This window comes from Dipteris shenzhenensis, chromosome 31, assembly GCF_047967505.1.
Source record: "Dipteris shenzhenensis isolate YYH24624 ecotype China chromosome 31, Dip_SZ_1.0, whole genome shotgun sequence".
Classification (NCBI taxonomy): Eukaryota; Viridiplantae; Streptophyta; class Polypodiopsida; order Gleicheniales; family Dipteridaceae; genus Dipteris; species Dipteris shenzhenensis.
The window spans coordinates 348,359-368,591 of record NC_141626.1 but is presented as its reverse complement, the minus strand read 5'-3'; the positions used below and the strand labels follow the sequence as shown (position 1 = coordinate 368,591).

General features: G+C 43.8%; 1 protein-coding gene across 7 annotated transcripts in view; it reads left to right on the top strand.

Moving 5' to 3' along the window:
• LOC147880866 (UDP-N-acetylglucosamine diphosphorylase 2-like) overlaps positions 1-20,233 on the top strand; it is a 194,721-nt gene that overhangs the window by 41,639 nt on the left and 132,849 nt on the right. For all 7 annotated transcript variants that reach the window (XR_015540484.1, XR_015540483.1, XR_015540485.1 and 4 more), the window contains exons 9-10: positions 1,835-1,917; positions 2,021-2,098. Coding sequence is in view for 3 of the 7 variants with exons in the window: in XM_087370043.1 (XP_087226169.1) it covers positions 1,835-1,917; positions 2,021-2,098 (161 nt within the window). In the remaining 4 variants the exon portion in view is untranslated. The remainder of the gene's footprint in view (positions 1-1,834; positions 1,918-2,020; positions 2,099-20,233) is intronic.

Genomic DNA, 20,233 nt, shown 5'->3' with positions numbered 1-20,233 from the left:
TGGGATTTCCACACACTTGGACCATTAACACTATCTCACCCATCCACAAGGCAGGGGATCTCATGAGCCCGGAGAACTACAGGACATAACTTTGTGTTAACCCATTAGTCTTTTTAATGTGTTCACTTAGAAGGCAGGACTAATGTGCACATTGCCAACATAACTCTTAACCTTGGTTTGCCCCTGATGTTTTGGAGCCTTTTCAATGTTTGTGAGGACACAAGCAATTGATCACACCCATTTGGGTTAGTTAAACGGTCATGCAAACTTATACACTACATTAGCCAGCTGGTTAGCCTTGTATTTACTCCTCCTTGAACAGTCGTGTCCCCTGCTGGTGTGTAGCAATTATGCCAGCCTCCCTAGGCTTGTTGTGTGTGAGTCTGGACATTAAACTCCATCAAAATTTATGAGATTTAGTTCTAAGATAGAAGAAAAATAAAGCTGTGTTCAGAATGCCTTAATCATTAATTAGTGGCCTGAACGAGTGACTTAGGCCCTTACAGAGAGTCTGCTGGTTTAGGTACCTGGTCCTTAGTAAAACATATGGGGCAATTCCATTTACTTAGGGGATAGTCCATGGTTAGCTTGTTGGTGTTGACTGGAGCTTATTTTGGTTAATCTTGCTGACTTATTTTAACCAAGGCGTATGTTGCTACTTGTTATCATGGTCTTACTATATGTCAACTAAGGTTGATTTGAGTTGTTTGTCCAAATGGTCTAAATGATGGACTTAGGCCCTTACGGAGAGTCTACTGGTTTAGGTACCTGGTCCTTGGTAAAGCATTTTGGTCTTATGGAGCAATTCCATTTACTTAGGGAATACGGTCTATGGTTAGCTTGTTAGTATTGACTGTAGTTGATTTTGGTTAAAGCTTGCTGATTTATTTTAAGGCGTATGTTGCTACTTGTTATCATGGTCTTACTATATGTCAACTAAGGTCGGTTTGACTTGTTTGCCCAAGTGCTCTAAATGAGTGACTTAGGCCCCTACAGAGAGTCTGCTGGTTTAGGTACTTGGTCCTTAGTAAAATATTTGGGTCTTATGGGGCAATTCCATTTACTTAGGGAATACGGTCCATGGTTAGCTTGTTAGTATTAACTATAGTTGATTTTGGTTGAATTTTGTTAACTTATTTTAACCAAGGCGTTTATTGCTACTTGTTATCATAGTCTTACTATATGTCAACTAAGGTCGGTTTGACTTGTTTGCCCAAGGCTATTTTTTGTTGACCGCATGTCAAAGTGGATTTTCTTAACCTTGAAGCCAATAAACATAGCCTATCATTTAGAAAGTCATCAATTTGCCAAGATTAAGATCAATTTGCTTGATAGTAGTGAGAAGTAATGAATAGTAAGAGCAGTTGTAACATATATTCCAAATGGGTTTTCACAAACAGCTCTCTCGCATCTAAAAACTGAGCTACATGCATTTTTATAGACCAATGGTGGCGCGATCTCCTTGAGGTGAGACGACTTGTAAGCTACCATAGCAGGACTTGTAAGCTAGGTTAGTGCTTACATCGTGTGGTGACACAGGATATGTTGGCACTTCTCTATGTGGGATACGCATGTGACTCTGTCAGCTACAAACCTGATAACTTCATAAAATCCATCCAAGGACTTCTAATTCTCAACTACCTGAAACTTATGCAATTTATAACAGCTTGATAGTCCTAACTATGGCCTAACATTTCATTAACGCTAACAACATACCTAAAATGCAACCTCGTGGATGTAGTGAATATGGAAGCATCTGTGTTATTTCTACGTTGTTGCTTTGGGTTCAATCACGTCATTCTTCAACTGATTTGTGGTAGATTGTTTTTGGCAGCCCTCAAGGCTTCCAAGTGTTTGGAAGATATGGGTCGCAGAGGTATCAAATATGTTGATTGTTATAGCGTGGATAATGCTCTGGTAGGTCCTCTTTTTTTAGGGGGAGGTTTTAACTTCTTTTCAATTGGTTCTCCACATTCATGATCAAATGCACTGCAAATTTCATAATATAACTGGTAATCAGGTCCGGGTAGCAGATCCTCTTTTCTTGGGTCATGTTATTGAGAGGGGTGCCCATTGTGCTGCAAAGGTCGTAAAGAAGGTAATTGTTCCTTTTTTTTTTGCTAAAATCAAGTGTACTATCTGTTCTTATCAGTGTAATTGTTCCTGTTTTGAGAGAGTGATAGGCATAAATGTGTATTAGCTGATAATACCTTAATAACATTGCCATTCATGTGCTGTGAGGTTCACACCCTCTTGATGCTTGAGGACTTGGTTTGATTCATCATTCCATAGGACAAATATGGTTAAATTGACTTAATAATTTGCCTGCAATTATTTTGTTTTGTTGTTATATTTTTAGCAAGGGAATGAAAGCTACACGTATTAACATTACACAAATTAAAAGGCATGCACAAAAACTGAGATCTGGAGAAGCCCTTACCAGATCTGGCAAATCTATGATTACAACAAACGCCTTTACAAGGCAGTAGCAGCTCGTACTTTTTTGTGTACCAATTAGCCGTTATCAATTATATTCTACCATGTCACTGTTTTGTGTCCACCGAGTAGTTTGCCACTAATGGATAGTACAGGGATATTATCTATCACTTATGTTATTAAATAATCTCCCATGCAATCTTGGTATGATTTTTGGACATAATTTGGACACTTATATAATAAAGGAAACATTTGGAGGTGGAGATGCTCAAACCGGATTTGCTAAAGCTTTGGTAAGAAGACTTGCAATTTCTCCTTTGTAGAGAAATTTATAAGTTTTACTTCTTAACAAAGTGACAATAAATTGCAATATGCTGTCTTGTCGTAAGCATGAATTCGTTAAGAAGTCTGCACAAACATTAACATTCACATACGAGACTTTTGATTTCTTTTTTCTGCTTTTATAGATGACAGAGCAACAATAACTTGCTTCTAGAATGCATCATTTAATCATTTGCAATACATCAATTAAGTATGATTTTATGCAGACTACTGTCTGCACATAATTTCTACTAGAGACCAAGTCATTCATGGATACTGTCATCGCTGCGATGATGACAACGGAGGGGCCATGCTATGAAAATATGAAGTGTGCTTTTGCTTGGTAATCATTATGAAGTGCTCATGGATTAAGCTTTGGGAGGTTTTTTCAATCCATGCATTCATCTACTGTACTTCCCAACATTGAAGTCTCCACAAGCATGAACATATACGGTAGTTTTTAATTGCTTTTTCCAGCTTTTATAGACGGGAGCAACGATAACTTGCTTCTAGCATTTTCTCATTTAGAATTGTGTCCACACAGGTGCTTTGCCTAGGCCTAGGATTATCCCTCGACCTTAGCCCTTTATTGCAATGACCATGTCCATTAGCATATGATTTATGCAAACACTATCAAGCCCTCATGGTTTCCTGCCTTTACCACGGTCTGTATCCCTGACGGGCATCACAGATGACATAGTATTTATGAATAATAAAATTCAAGCAGACTACTGTCTGTATGAAGTCTCTATACTAAACGGAGATTTGGCATTCACGCGGTGTACCTTCCACCTCTCATCTCCATTCATAATTGGGTTGGGGAGCTGAGGGATAATGCTCAAGGAGTTGTGCCCTCAGTTTGAGTAGCACTTGTTTCTGTTCATTTATAGGCCCTTGTATCCTCCTGGTTGGAAATTTCATCCAACCCCTTGAAAACAAACTGTTTGGCCAGGAAAAAGAATACGTCATGGAACTGTTTGAGTCAAGTAAAAACTGGGCTTTTAACTGGGCACAAACCAGGGACCAATCAAAAGGAAAGATTTTGATTCTTACAGCGACATTTCTTTGTTTATTGGCCCTACTTGAGTATATATTGAGAGGGTAAGACAGACTGTTTCCTTAGATTTCTATAGCAAGACAAAACTGTTGGAAAGGTCACCTCCCCATCTGTAAGCCCCCATATGAGGAGAGCATGGGGGGGGTGGACTTGGGTCTTGAGAGACTGACACATGGGCAGGGTATTGACTGCCATGTGGGCAGGAATCAAAGAGAGGAGAGTAAAGTACCTGGAGGGACCAGCATGGCTGCAACAGAAAGCGCCTGTAGAAGGAGCAGATGGCGGGGACAGCAAACCCTAGATCTAGCCTGGCAGGAGGCAGATCTGGAGCAGCAGCATGGCGTGGTAATCCAGGAGCAGAGGCGCCTATTTGCTACAGGTCTGGAGGGCCAGATAGAAGGTGCTGCAGGACAGAGAGAAGAGCAGGAGTAGTGGCCATGGCAGGCCAGCCACCTGGCCTTGGAACTGCCCAAGCGAGGGGCCGTATATAGGCCTCCCTTGGGGCCTAGCAGCAGCCCTTAAAGTCGGCCAATCAGGGCCTGCAAGTCAGCCAGCAGGAAAGTGATAAAGGGGGGGCCAGCCAAGTCACCTGGCACACAAAACAAGCGGCCTGGGTCCCCACATGAATGCAGAGGGCACACAGCCCAAGAGGAACTGGCCACAGGCCAAGATAAAGGGCATGTGGGGGCGGTTTTAGGGGCAGACTGTGGGGGCAGCTCTAGTGGGACTTTGGATCTATCTCTCTTTGTATTGTGTCCATAGTTTTGGACGGAAATATATATATTTTTTGGTAGCTTCTATATCTGGCCAGATCATTGTCTATTGATGAGTCTGCACATCTATTTGATGCACATAAGTCTTTGTATTGTGTCCATAGTTTTGGATGGAAATATTTTTTTTGTTGGTAGCTTCTATATCTGGCTGGATCATTGTCTATTGATGAGTTTGCACATCTATTTGATGCACATAAGTTGAAGAAGTTTGTGATTACAATCCCCGCACACATTGTGTGAGCTCTTGGGCTATTCTATCAGTCTTCCTTTGTGCGTGCCCCCTGTTGGTCGATTTCTAACAAAAACTATGAACCTACACACCTGCAAAAGTAGGCATTCTTCCACATTCTGAGGGTGGATATCCTTATTCTAAAAACAAACATGCTTCCATCTGGAAAATTCTTTTGTAGAAACCATTTGTAATGGCATCCGACTTGATGGTCCCAGTGTTACCAAAAAACGCGTTTCGGGGCACCGAAATGCCCCGAAACGTTTCGTCGAAACTCTCGAAACGGCCTGTCTTGGGAGAAACGCCCATTTGTAAAATCGCCGTACGCGCGAATTCCGATGGGCTTTTTCTGCTTGCATCGTTTGGGCCGCCAATTTGCTGCTCCTCTCCACATCTTGCTTGCCTATCACTCCCTACACACACACACACTCTCTCTCTCTCTCTCTCTCCCTGTCTTTGTGTCCTTCCTCTCACCCTCTCCTCTCCTCCTTGCTCTCTCTCCCGTAGCTCTCTCTCTCTCGCTAGTGTCTCCCGCTAGCCCCTTCCCTCCTACGCTCAGCCTCTCTTTCTCTCCATCCGTACCTCCGTACAGCCTCTCTCTCTCTCTCTCTCTCTCTCTCTACGCGTAACCCCTCTGTACAGCCCGTCGTACAGCTCTCCATACAGCTCGTCAAAACCCCTCCGTACAACCCATTGTACAGCTCTCTAACCCCTCCGTACAGCTCGTCGTACACTCTCCGTATAGTCCCGTACAACTCATTGTACAGCCCCGTCCAGTTCTTCGTACCCTGTACCAGTCCATCGTACCTGCTTGTACTTTCTCGCAGCAAGCTTCTAGGGTTTCTAACCCTGAGTTGGGCTAAACTGCCAGCCCAACTTGGGGGTTAGGTTCAGCTAGGGAGTTCTAAGAAATAGCCAATATGGATTGGCCTACCCTCTCCTCCAAATCCCTGTCAACTCCATCAACCTCAACTATCGGGACTCGGTACTCTACAGTTGCAGCCATGACACCCTCTCTGTATGCATGCAATTACCAGCAAGAAGGGTCCAAACGACCTATCATTGGACAAGATGAACAGATTTATTATTTGGAGTAAGCAGTCAGAGAGTTAAGGCTTGAGCTGGCAGAAGTAAAAGCTCGACTTCAAGTTCTAGAGGGACGCGGCAAGCAGGTAGTAATTGCCGAGGTTGTGGACTCATATAAGAATTCTCCTCCTACTCCTCAACTAGTCTCTACAGTCAAAGATATGGTCCATATCGAAGTACAATCAATCAAGAAAGAAGTTATTGAGGAGTTTGGCACAAAGGCAAATAAGACTGATATCCAAGAAGAGATCAAAGAACACGAAGCAGCAAAAAACCCTCTAGTACATCTCCTTTAGGGAGGGCACATGGCAGCTCCCATGGAGTGCAAAAGCAACCCCAATTATTTAGAACACCTACATCATAGTATGAAAAAATAATGAGCCATACATCAGTTTAAGACTGAGAGTCTTTTGGTTTTGATTTAAACTCTTTGATTAGTGCTATGCCTTCACAATAAACTGCCCATTTTCCATCCTTCCTAGCAGCCCTAACTTTAGCTAATTCGGTTGCCTTGTTCTTCAATTGAGCTCGTGTAAGTTCCTCAGCTATCCATATCTTGGTCCCTTTCAACTTGTAAGATTGTCGAAGAAGCTTGATCCGTAGATCTCGCGGTGTAAGAATAGCTGTGTGCAACTTTAGGCATGGCTGCTTTGACATGTGCTAAAGTCTCATTGAAAGAGTCATCATCTTTGAACCATCCTTCAGGGAGCCCCCCCACTCTAATCTTCAATGCATTATCACATCTGGCTTCCCATAGACCTGTTGGTCTTCCGTGGACATTAATAGACTTTCTTTCTTTCTTTCTTTCTATTCTACCCTCCCTTGCTAAACCCTCTACTTGCCCTTCCTCTTCCCTCTACCATAGCCTCTTCAGCCTCTCCTACTCTCTCCAGCCTCTCCATTGCTCTACCCTCTCCAACCTCTCTGTTTCTCTCTATCCTCTCCAACCCTTACTCTAGCCTCTAGAATATGGAGGTAAAAATTTATACTCTATATATATTTTATGAAAAAAATGCATTTTGACCACGTTTCTAGGTGTTTCGCCTGTCAGAACCTAGAAACGTTTCTTGTGACACTGGATGGTCCTCATCATATTCAGGCTTTGTCAATCCCAAAGAGTGTCTTGGTGGACATATTCAGCTCTTTGCAATCATTGACAAGACCCTTGAGCTTCTGTAGTAGCTCACAAGACCCTTGAGCTTCTGTAGTAGCTCTTTCCAATTGTTTGAGAAGCAATTTTATTGAAAGGTAGAACTGCCCACATTCACCTGTTGGCAAAGATCCTGCTGTGTCATATGATGTATATCATTAATTTCCTCTTCTTTGTCCAGTGCCACTACTAGTCTTCTCGAATTTCTTCTTGCAGAGTTAAATGGTTAAGCTGGGCCCTCTAGAGAATTCACTCGTAGTGGCTTGGTGTAGTGCAGGTACCTATTCTTACCGTAAGGAACATGTTTCTGAGACACCTTCTGTCTAAATCCTGTGAGTTCTTGCACTATCTCATAAACCCAACATCTTTTACTTGCATAATGAGCTAAATAAAGATAGTCCTTTAATCTCCTGGCACGCATGTTCAACCGTGTTTATGTGAGGGTTTTTGTTAGAGAATTTATCACTAACTCAACTTGAGCCCCCATATGAGGAGGATAAAGGGTTAGTGGACCTAAGTAGGTAGGAGTACCTGTAGGCATAGATTTTTCCATACATTACCATACGCATACGTCATACGAGTATGGAAGTATGATTGGAGTATGGCTCAGCCCCTAGGGCTGAAACATACGTGATCCTAATTTTACCCAAAAACATTTAGAAAAATATACATTATATACATTACATTGACATAGAGCTACAAAACTTGAAACTTGAAACTTGAAACTTGTATTAATATTAAAGTCATGAATCATGATTCATGAAAGCTCAAAGAGTCCAGCCTCCAGAGGCCAGAGTCATCTGGAATGTGGATTCTGATACATAGTGTCAATGATAGATCAATACTACACCAAACATCATGATCAAAGGTAGTAGGTAGTAGAAACTTGGAAGTAGTTACTACACCAAAACATCAAAGGCAAAACATCATATAAGAAAAGGCTGCCACAGCTCGGACATAAAGCTGAAAATTGAAATGCATCACAATTTACAACCGATGCAAGCCTCAAGCTGCATCCTCATCCTCATTCTCTTGCTGATCCTCATCCTCATCATCATCTGCATTAGTGCCATCCTCATCCTCCTTGAGATCATCCTTGAGGCCAACCACAGCCAAAGTCGGCCAACAGTGTACGGAGTATGGATTAGCAACGTACGGATTAAAATAGTGCTAAAAAATGCGTTTTCCAAGGTTTTGGCTAGGCACAAAATCGATCCCCTTTCCCCCCCCCACAAAAAACCTACCACAACCACCCCTCCCCAAAAAAAAAAAAAAAAAACTCTCGTATGGAAGGCCGTACGGATGGAGTACGGAATACGGACCTAACTATGCTTGTAGGGAGCTGTTGCACAATGTTTTGGAGTTGTCTGCAGAACCATCTACATGTATTGTAAGGGCAGCAAGGCTGTGTGTCAGGCGGCCTACTTGCAGTATGACAGAACTTGTTGATAGCATGGAAGAAGTCCTAGAAGGGCACTGCTAGTCCTATAAAGGCCTATTTATCGGCATGCCAATAGGACAGCAGCAGCAAGAGGGACGGCCAGTTTGCAGATGGGGTCGACCTGTCTGCAGACTGGGTCAGTCAGTTTTGTGGGTGCTTTAGCCCCCCTCCTCTCTATATAAAGGCAGGTATTTTGAACAGTTCTCCCAGCCACTGAAGCCTGTCAAGGCCCCACAGACTGAAGGATAATAGGATAGATATATGCTGTAGTTCTCAGCAATAGCAATCTTCCTTGGTTGCAGTTTTATCCAGCACCCTTTTGCTGATGTGTTCAGCTCTTTCTGAGCAGGTTTTCCCACGCTTGTGTATTAAAAAAGTCCGAGTTCTTCTTCTCTCTTCTCTGCGGCATTTTCTGAGTGAGGTTTCAGCGTGCGTGTGCACCTATCTTGTGTGAGAAATCAGTGAGAGTTTGAGATCATTCCGCTGTGTAGGGTTACTCTGCAACAGATGCTTCAAATTTAAGAGTTGAAGGTGGTGCCCTCTTGGTCTGCTCCAACACACTGAAGGAAAGCGTGCCTCCAAGCAAGGAGACACCATTTCAGTAAGGCGCTGTAAAAATACAAACTTATATTTCAGTGTTGCACTCAGTTCAGAGATTGTCACGTTTTTTACAGGCACTTGCAAACTGTCTTCACACATGCCTATTCCCAAGTTTGGAGAGAGTGGGAAATTGGATGGGAACAACTATCCCTTCTTCGAGTTTGGAAGGTAAAAACCATGCAGTCACTTGGTTGCAAGGCTGTGGTTTGGGAGATCACTGAAGGAACGGAGGTGAAGTCCAAGGACACGATGGATCAAACAACAAGAGTTGGTGTTACCAACAGATTTGGCGGATTGGACGGAGAGAGATGCAGAGGTAATCTCCATGATAATCAGCACCATTGCAGACTCGGTCATACCCCACATCTGCTTGCAGAGGCTTGGAAGATCCTAAAGGATCTGTATAAGACCATTACACATCCTTTCCCTCTAGAAGAAACTGTTCACTACGAGGATGGAGGTGTTAGAGGTCATCTCGTGTATCATAGAGGGCCTTCGTTGTGGGTCTGCCCGTCCATGTGAGGGAGTGTTAGGGCCTTTGTTTTGGGTTTGCCCTCCCAGGAGAGGCAGAGGGGGCTCACCACGGTGGCCAGCATGTACAAGGACCTGCTTAGAGCTTTTTTGCCCCTGTTTCAGGGTCTTTTGGGGGCTGCCATCTGACGTGGAGTAGACAGGAGGGTGCGGGGGTCTGCAGCGCATATTCAGGGCCTGTCCCGGGCCTGTTTTGAGGCGCCACCAGGCCACACGTGTGCGCCTAGGTGGTGCCTTGTTTGGCGGGCCATTTGGCCCTCTACCAGCCCTGCTGTACCCGACCCACCTGGTCGATTTCCTTCAGACCAGGGTCGGCCCCTAGTCGGCCACCTACCCATCCTAGTAGGCTGGTTTGGGGCAGGGGTTGATCCTATTCATAGGGTCCCCTCCCTCCCACTTGATGCATCGCACTTACCTTGGTTTTCTAGAGGTTTTCTCCAGCAGTTGAGGAGTTTCCCCTGAGATCCTTTTGCAAGTCTCTGTTATGGCTCTCTTGTTTTCAGTTCTTCCTCTGTGAGTGTTTGCTGTTTTCTCTCCATTGTTGCTCAGCACCGCTGCACTTCTCACATGGTATCAGAGCCAAAGGTTGGCTAAGAAGACCCGAGCTGTGAAGAGGACCTAGAACCAGCAAGCTACAAAGACTTTTGGAAGCTGTTTGTAGTGGAAGTTAAGAACGTACGGGCTGTCTTTTGGAGTACCAAGAAGGGACTTTACTTTGAAGGGTTTTTTCAGATCGAAGGAGCAGATTGTGTGAAGGCAAGTCACTTGGAGGTTGAAGGAAGCATCCTCTTCCATCCTCTCAGCCTTGTCTTCTATCCTTCCTCCTCTCTTTCTTCCCTCATTCCCCTTCTTCTACCCTCCTCCCTGATATTCCCCCTTCGTTCCATTTCTCTCCCCATGGCTTCTCTACAGGATCTGACAGAAAACAAGGTAAAGATTCCCGTGTTACCCACGTTCCCTGTCGATTGTTAACTGGACGGGAACAATTATGGCGTGTGGTGTGTTATGATGGAGTCAGTATTACAGTCTTATGACTTGGCGGACTTCATTTTGGTAGGTGTCACAAGGCCAAATCCCCCTGATTCAAGTTTATGCATTCTGGATCAGAAGGAGGTCGAGAATTTAGCTCAGATCTGTGACTGTGTCAATGCAAGGGGACGTTTGTTCATCTTCTTGAACTGTACTCCTCCGATTATTAATTATGTGAAGCACATGATGGCTGCCAAGAGTATCTGGGAGCATCTGATCTCCCTCTATAACCAGACTGCCCATATGAAGAGGGTCTCTCTTGAGGTTTAGATGAGGATATTGGATCCTGCTAAGTCTTCTTCTATGTGGGAACATATCAATAAGCTTCAGGAATTTCAACAATATATACTTCAAGCCGGGAAGGGGATATCATCTGAAGATATGGCCATTACTTTATGCTCTCTCATCCCACTACCCAGTACTCGGCTTTTTATTCTTCACTGATCACTAGTGGCAATATGAGTACTCTCAGTTGGGAAGAGTTGGTCCCTGTGGTGCTGGATCAAGAGGAGCGGTTTCAAAGTTCCCCCATGGTGGTGGCTCCGATGCTTTGGCAACTCGGCAGTTGGGCAAGCATCAAGGTCGTTGAACCCTGATACGAGGTCTGAAGCAGAGAAGGAGGCACTTAAGGTGGAACGATCTTGTAATCAACGTGGCGAGAAAGGCCATTACTGGAGGAAGTGCTCTTATGGTCAACAACAAAGGTACTGGTTCTTTCGAGGGTCTCGCAAATCGAGAGTTGTTCTATTAGTCAAGGCAGCATTCTAGGATCCATCTTTTAGGCTGGAGTGATTCCAATTGGGGAGGAGATTCAGACACTCGTTCCACCAGTGGGTACTGTTTCTCTCGACTCAGCAGCTTCGACCCAGGCTGAGTATCGTGCTGTGTGTTCTGCTACTTGTGAGGCAATTTTGGCTCCATCGGTTACTCGGAGAGATCGGGTTCCCTCAAACATCCTCGACAGTCATCCACAGTAACAATTAGAGTTGTCTTGCCCTTGCTTGGAATCCCATGTTCAATGCCCGTACCAAGCATATTGAGATCCAATACCACTATGTCCGAGAGAAGGTGCTCGTTGATGTCTTCTAGCTTAGGTATGCAAGACCGAGTACAACAAGGTGGACCTCTTCACCACACCCTTGGCATAGAAGCTGCTTGGCGATCATTCCATCTCCCTCAGGATGATCCATGATCTAGGAGCTAAGAGGGGGTGTCAGAGGTCATCTCTTGTATCATAGAGAGAGGGCCTTCGTTGTGGGTCTGCCCGCCCATGTGAGGGAGTGTTAGGGCCTTTGTTGTGTGTTTGCGTGCCCTGGAGAGGCAGCGGGGGTTCACCACGGTGGCCAGCATGTACACGGACTTGCTTGGAGCTGTTTGCCCCTGTTTCAAGGTCTTGTGGGGCTGCCATCTGGCTTGGAGTAGACAAGAGGGTGTGGGGGTCTGCAGCGCCGATTTAGGGCCTGTCTCTAGCCTGTTTTGAGGCGCCACCAACCTGCCTTGGGGCTACCACCAAGCCACACGTGCACCTAGGTGGCGCCTTGATTGGCGGGCCATTTGGCTCTCTACCAGCCCTGTTGTACCCGACCCACTTGGTCAGTTTCCTTAAGACCAGGGTCGGCCCCTAGTTGGCCACCTACCCCTCCTAGTCAGCTGGTTTGGGGTAGGGGATGACCCTATAAATAGGGCCCCCTCCTCCCACTTGATGCATCTCAGCAGTGAGTAGTTCCCTCGGTTTTGTAGAGGTTTTCTCTAGCAGTTGAGGAGTTTCCCTTGAGATCCTTGTGCAACTCTCTCTTGGCTCTCATGTTTTCAGTTCTTCCTCTGTGAGTGTTTGCTTTTCTCTCCAATGTTGCTTAACACCGCTGCACTTCTCACAAGAGGATGGGGACTAGATTCATGACCATCTCAGTAAGGTGAAGGTTGTGATGGACTAGTTGGCTGCAATTGGTCACAAGATAGACACAAGCCAGCGGTCCATGCTTGTGCTTGGCTCTCTTCCAGAAGCTTCACCTTCAAACTACTTGTACCCACATCGACCAACAATGCCATGACCTTGTACAACCCTTACTCCCCGTTCCTCTTGCCACAACTATTTCAATCATGCCTTCATCCTGCTCTTTGTGATCTGGCTAACACACATAAGATTCTTTGTCGAACATGTGCCTTGAAGATTTGTTGTCAACATCCATCCATCACTATCCTCCCTCACTGCGTGAGCTAAACAGTGCTCTATAACTAGAAAGAGTTCCTCTTTTGGAAAATTTGCTGACTCTTCTTCAGATTTTCCGCCTTCTTCCTACTTTTGGTTTGCCTCCTTTTTGCAATCTTTAGCCAAGGCCTCGCTTGTCACAATAGAAACACTTCCAGTCCCGAGTCCTCTTTTTCTTGTCTCCACTGTCTTCTATCTTGTTTCTTTGAGAGTCGTCGTCATCCTTGGGAATTCCTTTTCCAAGCCTGCCGCAAGGAAGGCCTTGTCGCCACCATCGTCCCCATGCTGCTTCTCTCATGCTTCTTCATGGAGTAGTAAATGGCAAAGCTTCTCAAGCGTCATCGAAGATCGAAGTAATCTGTTTGTCATGTTGTTTTTGTCGTGACGAATCCCTTGTGGCGTGAGAGGTTTGGGAGTCAGCTATGGGACTCTCTCAGAGATGACTTGGGTTCGTGGATGGACTTCCACAATTTGTAGATAGTGCAAAGGTCTACCAAGCTTTATGAGAGCATGCAACATCGTAAGAATTGATTTATTTCAACATACGTGTCGAAAGGTGTCCACGACATAATTCTCTCGATCTGGGTATTATGTCACTTTTATTGATGATTTCAGTATAATGATATGAATCTATTGCACTGCAAAGAAGGCTCAAGCCTTCATTAGGTTCAAGGGATTGAAGGCCAGAGAGTCAAGAAAGAAAGTCAAGGCCTTCCGAACCGACAGAGGTAGAGTTCACATCGGAGGCTTTCAACGCCCATTGCAAGAAAGAAAAGATCAAGAGACAGTTTGATTGTTGCACATACATCCGAGTACAATGGGCAGCAGAAAGAAAGACTCGAGTATTCACTGAGATGGGGCTATGTATGTGGAAGGGGAAGAAGCTTCCTTGATCTTTTTGAGGTAAACTAGTTCATGTGGCTGTTCACACTTCAACATTATAAAGGCCAAGATGGTTGAAGGGAAACCTCCATATGAGGCATACTATGGTAAGGAACCCATCATGTCTTTTCTGAGGATTTTCGGTGATGGTTATGTACATGTGAACAAAGCAGATAGAACAAAGTTGAATACCAGCAGCAAGAAGTGCAACTTCGTTGGATACAGTGAGTAGTCAAAAGCTTATCAGCTCTATGACCTCAAGATAAAGAAGGTGGTGGTGAGGAGAGATGTTGTTTTCCAAGCGACAGAATCCGAGCCAAAAGCAAACACACCAGAAGTTCTAGATGCTCCCCAAAGACCCAGGCTTGCTATTATGCAAGAAAAGGAGACAAAAGATACAAAGATTGAAGATTCAGAGTTTGAGACTGAGGCACCTAGCCTTGATGTAGTAGTCTAGAGTTTCCTTGGCTATCACTTGTCAACAAAAGTGGATATCCTCCTCTCAGTGGGTCCCAATCTTGGGCATGTGTGCCAGTAGCTTAGGCATGTGGTTGAAGGGTCAAGGCCATTGAAGGGTGCTAAGGAGCTGGTCCCTTTCAAAGCAAGGTCATCCTTGAGGTAGGTACACCTCACTTTAGAGATTAAATTTAGAATAGCAAGTGGTCGAGAAAAGAACTTTTTCAATTGGCCTAAGGGAGGAAGTTGAGGAGCGAAAAGAAGCAGATATGGAGTCACAATTCTCTGCATTTTCTTCAACCGCTCACGTCTTGAGCTTCCAGACTTCTCCGATACCTCTCACCGTGCAAGAGACCCTCAAAGCAAAGCAGGAGGACGAGCAACACCTCCAGCTTGGCCTGCTTCTTTCCAACATCTAGTGAGAACCACGACAACACATACTAGACCAGAATTGGACAATTAATGGACTACCAGGCAACCTAGAGTACACAGATCCACATATGTGTAAAGATCACTCACAAAGGATCCCCAAATACAGCAGGCGAGCTTGTAGATCAAGCCTTTTTCTTCCACTCTAGTCCCTCCCCCTTCGAATTCTCCCTTTTCTCTCCTATCTTCACCTCCCCCGTTTGCCATGATCAGCTCCACAGCTAGCAGCTCATAATTCAAGATTAGTAGCTCATTTTATGTGACAGCTCCTTGCTTTTGTACTCCACTTGTAGATTCAGCTTATGCGACAGCTTTGTACAGTCCCATGGTTGTTCCCAGGCCATTTTTGGTCAGTTTTGCTGTCATTTCAGCTTGTATTTGTCGAGAACATTAGGTTTGCAGCTCCAGTCTGTAAACGGTCGCCAAAAAGAAGCTCAAACTGGCAGCCTTGACCGCAAATGTCACCAAGTTGTAAATACTCCACGTCAAAGTTCCAGTTGACCATTTTATTTGATCGTAATTATGGAGTTCTTTTAATTATGGGCAAAGAGAATTTTTCTACTGGTTAAGGTATTGACTCCCGCCAAAGATACTTAACCCTGACAATTAAGTAAGCCTAACCTTGGTTAGGGAGACTTGGCGCGCATCAAACGGGTTAACTACTGTTAACCAAAGCATTTCAGAGCTGACTTAAGTCAGAGAGTGTTGTTTACGGCCAACAACATAGGTCTGTCACCTTGCATGTGGTTCGAGAACCCAAAGTTTTATGGAGCTTAGCAAGCAATCAGGAGATACTCCATATGACCAAGCGCTTCGAAGGCTCCATTGAAGCATATAACTAGGCTTTAGGCTAGAATCTTGACATGTGGCAGTTGCCAAGTATGAGGAGCTGCTTCCTCTCAGTGAGAACTATGGCATTGTCATCACGAAGATCATATACTAGGCATCTGTATCCATCAACAATCACTCTGAAACCTGAAGTGGCAATTGCTTGATTGAAATCAAGTTGACTTCAATTCCAGGCACAAAAAGAACATTTGTCCAAGGGACAGGATGGCTTGAAATGGATGTGAGCTGCACATCTCCAATTCCTTTCACAGCATAGGAGGCATTATTAGCACATGTGACAGTTCCCCCATGAGGTGCATTAGCTAAGGAATGAAACAACTGTCTGCAAGATGTGATGTGCTTGGAAGCACCACTATCAAAATACCAAGACTGAGCATCATTAGCAGTAAAGAGTGCATCAACTTTGGAGGGATCAAATGAGCAATGGACAGCCCATGCCCAATCATCCTGAAGAGCATGTGCATGTGAAGCATCTGCTGGCTCGTGGGATTCAATTGCATGTGAGGCATTAACTGTCAATCCTGCTTTCTTTTTCTCCAAAGCAATGCGCTTTCTGCATTCTGAAATGTCATGTCCAGGCTTGCGACAATAGTTGCATCTTTTCTTCTTTGACTTATCTCCTGTATTTTTAGATGCATTGGATGAATTGCCACTGCTATGTGCACATTTAGGCTTGCCCATAGGCTTGGAAGCCTTGCCTCTTCCTGTCTGCCGTGAAGCAAATGCATGATCAGGAATAATAGCTTGTCTATTAGCTCGACTTTGCTCTTCTTGCAAAAGCAATGTGACTAGCTGATTAAAAGAGTAGTGGTCTGGATTACCCATGGTTATTAATCGAAGGGTTGTACCAATCCCTTGATATGTATTTGGCAGTCCATTCAATGTGGAACTGACAAGCTGAGAATTTGGCACCACCTCATCAATATTGGCAAGTTGTTCCATGAGGTCCTTGACCTTTGTCAGGTATGCATCCATAGAGTCACCTTCATTCATAGTGACTTCCTGCAATTGCCTTCTTAAAAATGCAACACGTGCCTCATTGCGAATCTGATAAAGAGAAGCCAATTTGTCCCAAGCATCCTTTGCTGTCCTGCAAGACCGGATGTGTGGAATAATGATTCTCTTGCATGATAAAGCAATACAAGAATGTGCATTTGCATCTCTTGCATCCCATCTTGATTGTTCTTGAGTTGGTCTTGCATCCCATCTTGATTGTTCTTGAGTTGGGGGAGCAACAGTAGGGGTGCTAGAAGATAAGGCATCAGGAGGAATACCCTTTGTAGAGGGACCAACAGTAGAGGCAACCACTGTAGCATTGGCTCGCCTCAGATCAACCCTAGAAACAATATTCCAAAAATGCCTTGCAACAAGAATATGTTTCATGAGATAAGACCACATCGGATAGTTGGTGCCATCCAACTTATCATCTTCACGAAGAATGCCAAATAGATCATGATTGTTGCTTGCCATTGCAAATGGGATACCCTGAAAAGAAGAGACCTGTAAACACAAAAGCCTCAAGGATATCACTGCAAAGAGCTGGCTGTCCAAAAATGACAACAAATGTCTGTTTTGCAAATTTCCAGCCCAAATCAAGGGGCAAATGCAAATTTGACCCAAATGTGACTGTGTCAAGCAATGTTCACTGCAAAAATAGGAAATCTGGCAAAAGCCCCAAATTTAATGAGGGCAAATAGGCCAAAAAGAGGACAAATACAGAAAAGCTCCAATTTTTGCTGAGATTTTTGCAAATGTGACCCAATGTATTGTAATCTGACCCAATGTCCTGCAAATGTGACTCAATGTCTTGCAATCTGACCCAACGTATTGCAATCAAACAAGGAATTGCAGACCAAATCCCAAAACTCTAGTGTTCTTGCAAGAAGTTGCAACTAGAGGAGATGAAAGATATTGAAAGCCCCAAATTTTGCCAAATTCTTGTATATGACTTCACACGTGCCAAACTTGTACGGAAATCTCGGAACAACTACGAGCTGTACGGACAGTTGTTCTGTACAGACGGTACAAGTGCTCTTGTACGGATGTACGGAGTAGGTCCAATGTACGGTGTACATACAACGTACGGAGCATGGACTATGTACGATGAACGGCGCAAGTACAATGTATGGAGAAAGTACATGGCTGTACGGAATGCATGTATGGAGCAAATACGGAGTACGGAACCTTCTGTACGGCTGTACGAAAGATGTACGGCGGGGGTAACATACAGACATCCGTACCAGCGTACGGATTGTATGGATGAAGGTATAGGGAGTAGGTGCAAATCCGTGGGTAGGAGACAAGTCGAATTGAGCTCTGATACCTTTGTAGGATCGATAAATGAAAGTAAAGCGAGTACAAGGTACAAGAGTCGATGGATATCAGCCGTCACGTCAACTAGAGTATTATGAAAAGAAAAGTACATAGTACTTGTAGCTAGACCCTAGGACTAAGTGTCCTAGGTGTCACATAGGACCAAGTGTCCTATGTGGCATAAAAGGCACAAAATAAACTAAGTGCCTATAACTATGCCTACAAGGCACATACCAGGGCCCATAGGTCATCACTAGAATTGGGAGAAGATGGCCTACAAAGTCAACATTCTCTGATCGAAGTCAGCGCTTTGGTTCTTTGGTTAACCGTGGTGAACCATCTTGGCCGAAGCCAAGTCTTCCTAACAAGGGTTAGATCGACTTAACTGAGGTTAAGTATCTTTGATCGAAGTCAATACTTTGACCAAATAAATATAACTCTTTGAATATAATTAAATAAATGAAGAGCTCATTAATTATGATCAACAAATGGTCAACTAGAACTTTGACTTTGGAGTATTTACAGCTTGGTGAAACTTTCCTTCGTGCTTTACTGTATACGCTATTTTTCTCCCGGATGATTGCTTCACACTTAAAAGTATTGAAATAACATCATTGAACTCCAAATTCTCTGAGCTTACCCGCAATATTGCCACTAGATCTGCATAGCGTGGGGGGTAGGCTTGAAAGTAGAATCTCTTTGGCATCTTCATCATCCACGCTCCAACCTCGTGCATGCAACTACTTCATAATAGATTACATCCGATCAAGCTCGGTGCACAAATTTTGTCCTCTCCCACACACAAACCGGATAACTCTTGCTTCAATATTATCTTTGAGTTTTTTAATTTGCCACCAAACAAAGTTTCGAGCATCACCCATTTTTGTGCTGCCGTTTTTGAAACATTGACGTGATGAAAGTAGACAGATCCTGATGGCGAAGCATACCGATAGCTTTCTCAGTTTTTTGTTCCTAGGCTCAAATCCGTTCTGTCCCTTGGTAAGTTCTTCCCATTAAACCTCGTGATGAATGGTTCCTTCGTGATAGATTTCTCCATCTTGAACCACATTCAGATAGATTAAACAATTGCAGCAAAGACACAAACACTCTGATATAAACTCTCTCCCTCTCTCAAAGTATACTAGAACCTGAATGATTACAAGATACAATTACAACGCAGTAGAGACCAAACCCACTAGACAATATTAGTTTAAATAAGAGTGCATCTCAATTGTTGCTCCATTACAAAAGACTTTGAGCAGACTATTAGTGGATCACCTAGCAAGCCGAATTACTAACAAAAGACTACATAGCTGCGATTGATCCATTTGACTCTCATAAAAAAGAACACTACAAATAACAAACGAAAATACAGAAGGAGCCAACTGCCTCACCGCCTTCTTTACCAAAAATGTATAAGCTCCACGATTGCATTGGCCATCCACATGCATTGCATGTGAAATTGGTGACACGTAGCAGTTGCATGGCCAACAAAAGTAACCCTTGGTCATGGGTTTAAATGGGCTTCCACAAATTGACATATGGAAACCGTTGCCTATTTGAAGGAGACTCTTCTCTAGGCTTTCAGTATTGATCCTAATAGTTTGTATGTTCCAGACTATTTGAGGAAGACCCTTGTCCAGGATATTTTTTCAACATTCATGCAAACAGTATTGTGCAAGCCTTTCCCAAGGCATCAACAACTAAGCAATTTTCATATTATCAGTTTGTCTAATGATTCTCTACCCTGCGAAAGTTTTTTGTAACACACTTAGTGGAAGATGGCACCTCAACTAGTGAACGTACCCTTACCTTTCAAGGCCGAGAAGGAAGAACCATCAGCATTTCAATACTGTATGACCATGGTGCCTTCCCTCCAGTTTTCCCCTCTTTCAAACACAGTTTGATCGTCACTATGCACAACTTTTATTACTATCCCCATCTCAAGGATGGAGGAGTTTGTTTCTTTTTTTTTTTTTTTTTGAGAATGAGATGGATGGCGTAACTGGGATTTAAGAGCATTTGCTTTCCTTGATGCCCATTGGCTTTGCTCTAGCATAGCCATGAACTCAGTGCTAGGGCATGTCAGTTCCATCTTGAAGCAACTATGTGTTCATGCTCTTAAAGTTTAACCATGTATGGTCATTGAAAGCAAAACCTAGCTTTTGGGTCATTCAGTGATTTCAGGTACCATTTTGTTTACTTCTGTTTCTATCCATTGCTTCCCATCCAGATTTTCTTATTGTAATAGCTCCTTTGATTATGCTCTGGTTTTAGATTAAAATATCTAAGTATTTCTTCCAGTTTTTATGTAACTCATGCTAGCTTGAGGGCCTACGATTGCAGGTGCTGTATGCTGGTTTTAAAAAATTATTGTTCCATTGAGGCATGCCATTTATGAAAATATGTACTGAAGAAATGGCAATACAAGGTTGCCTTGAT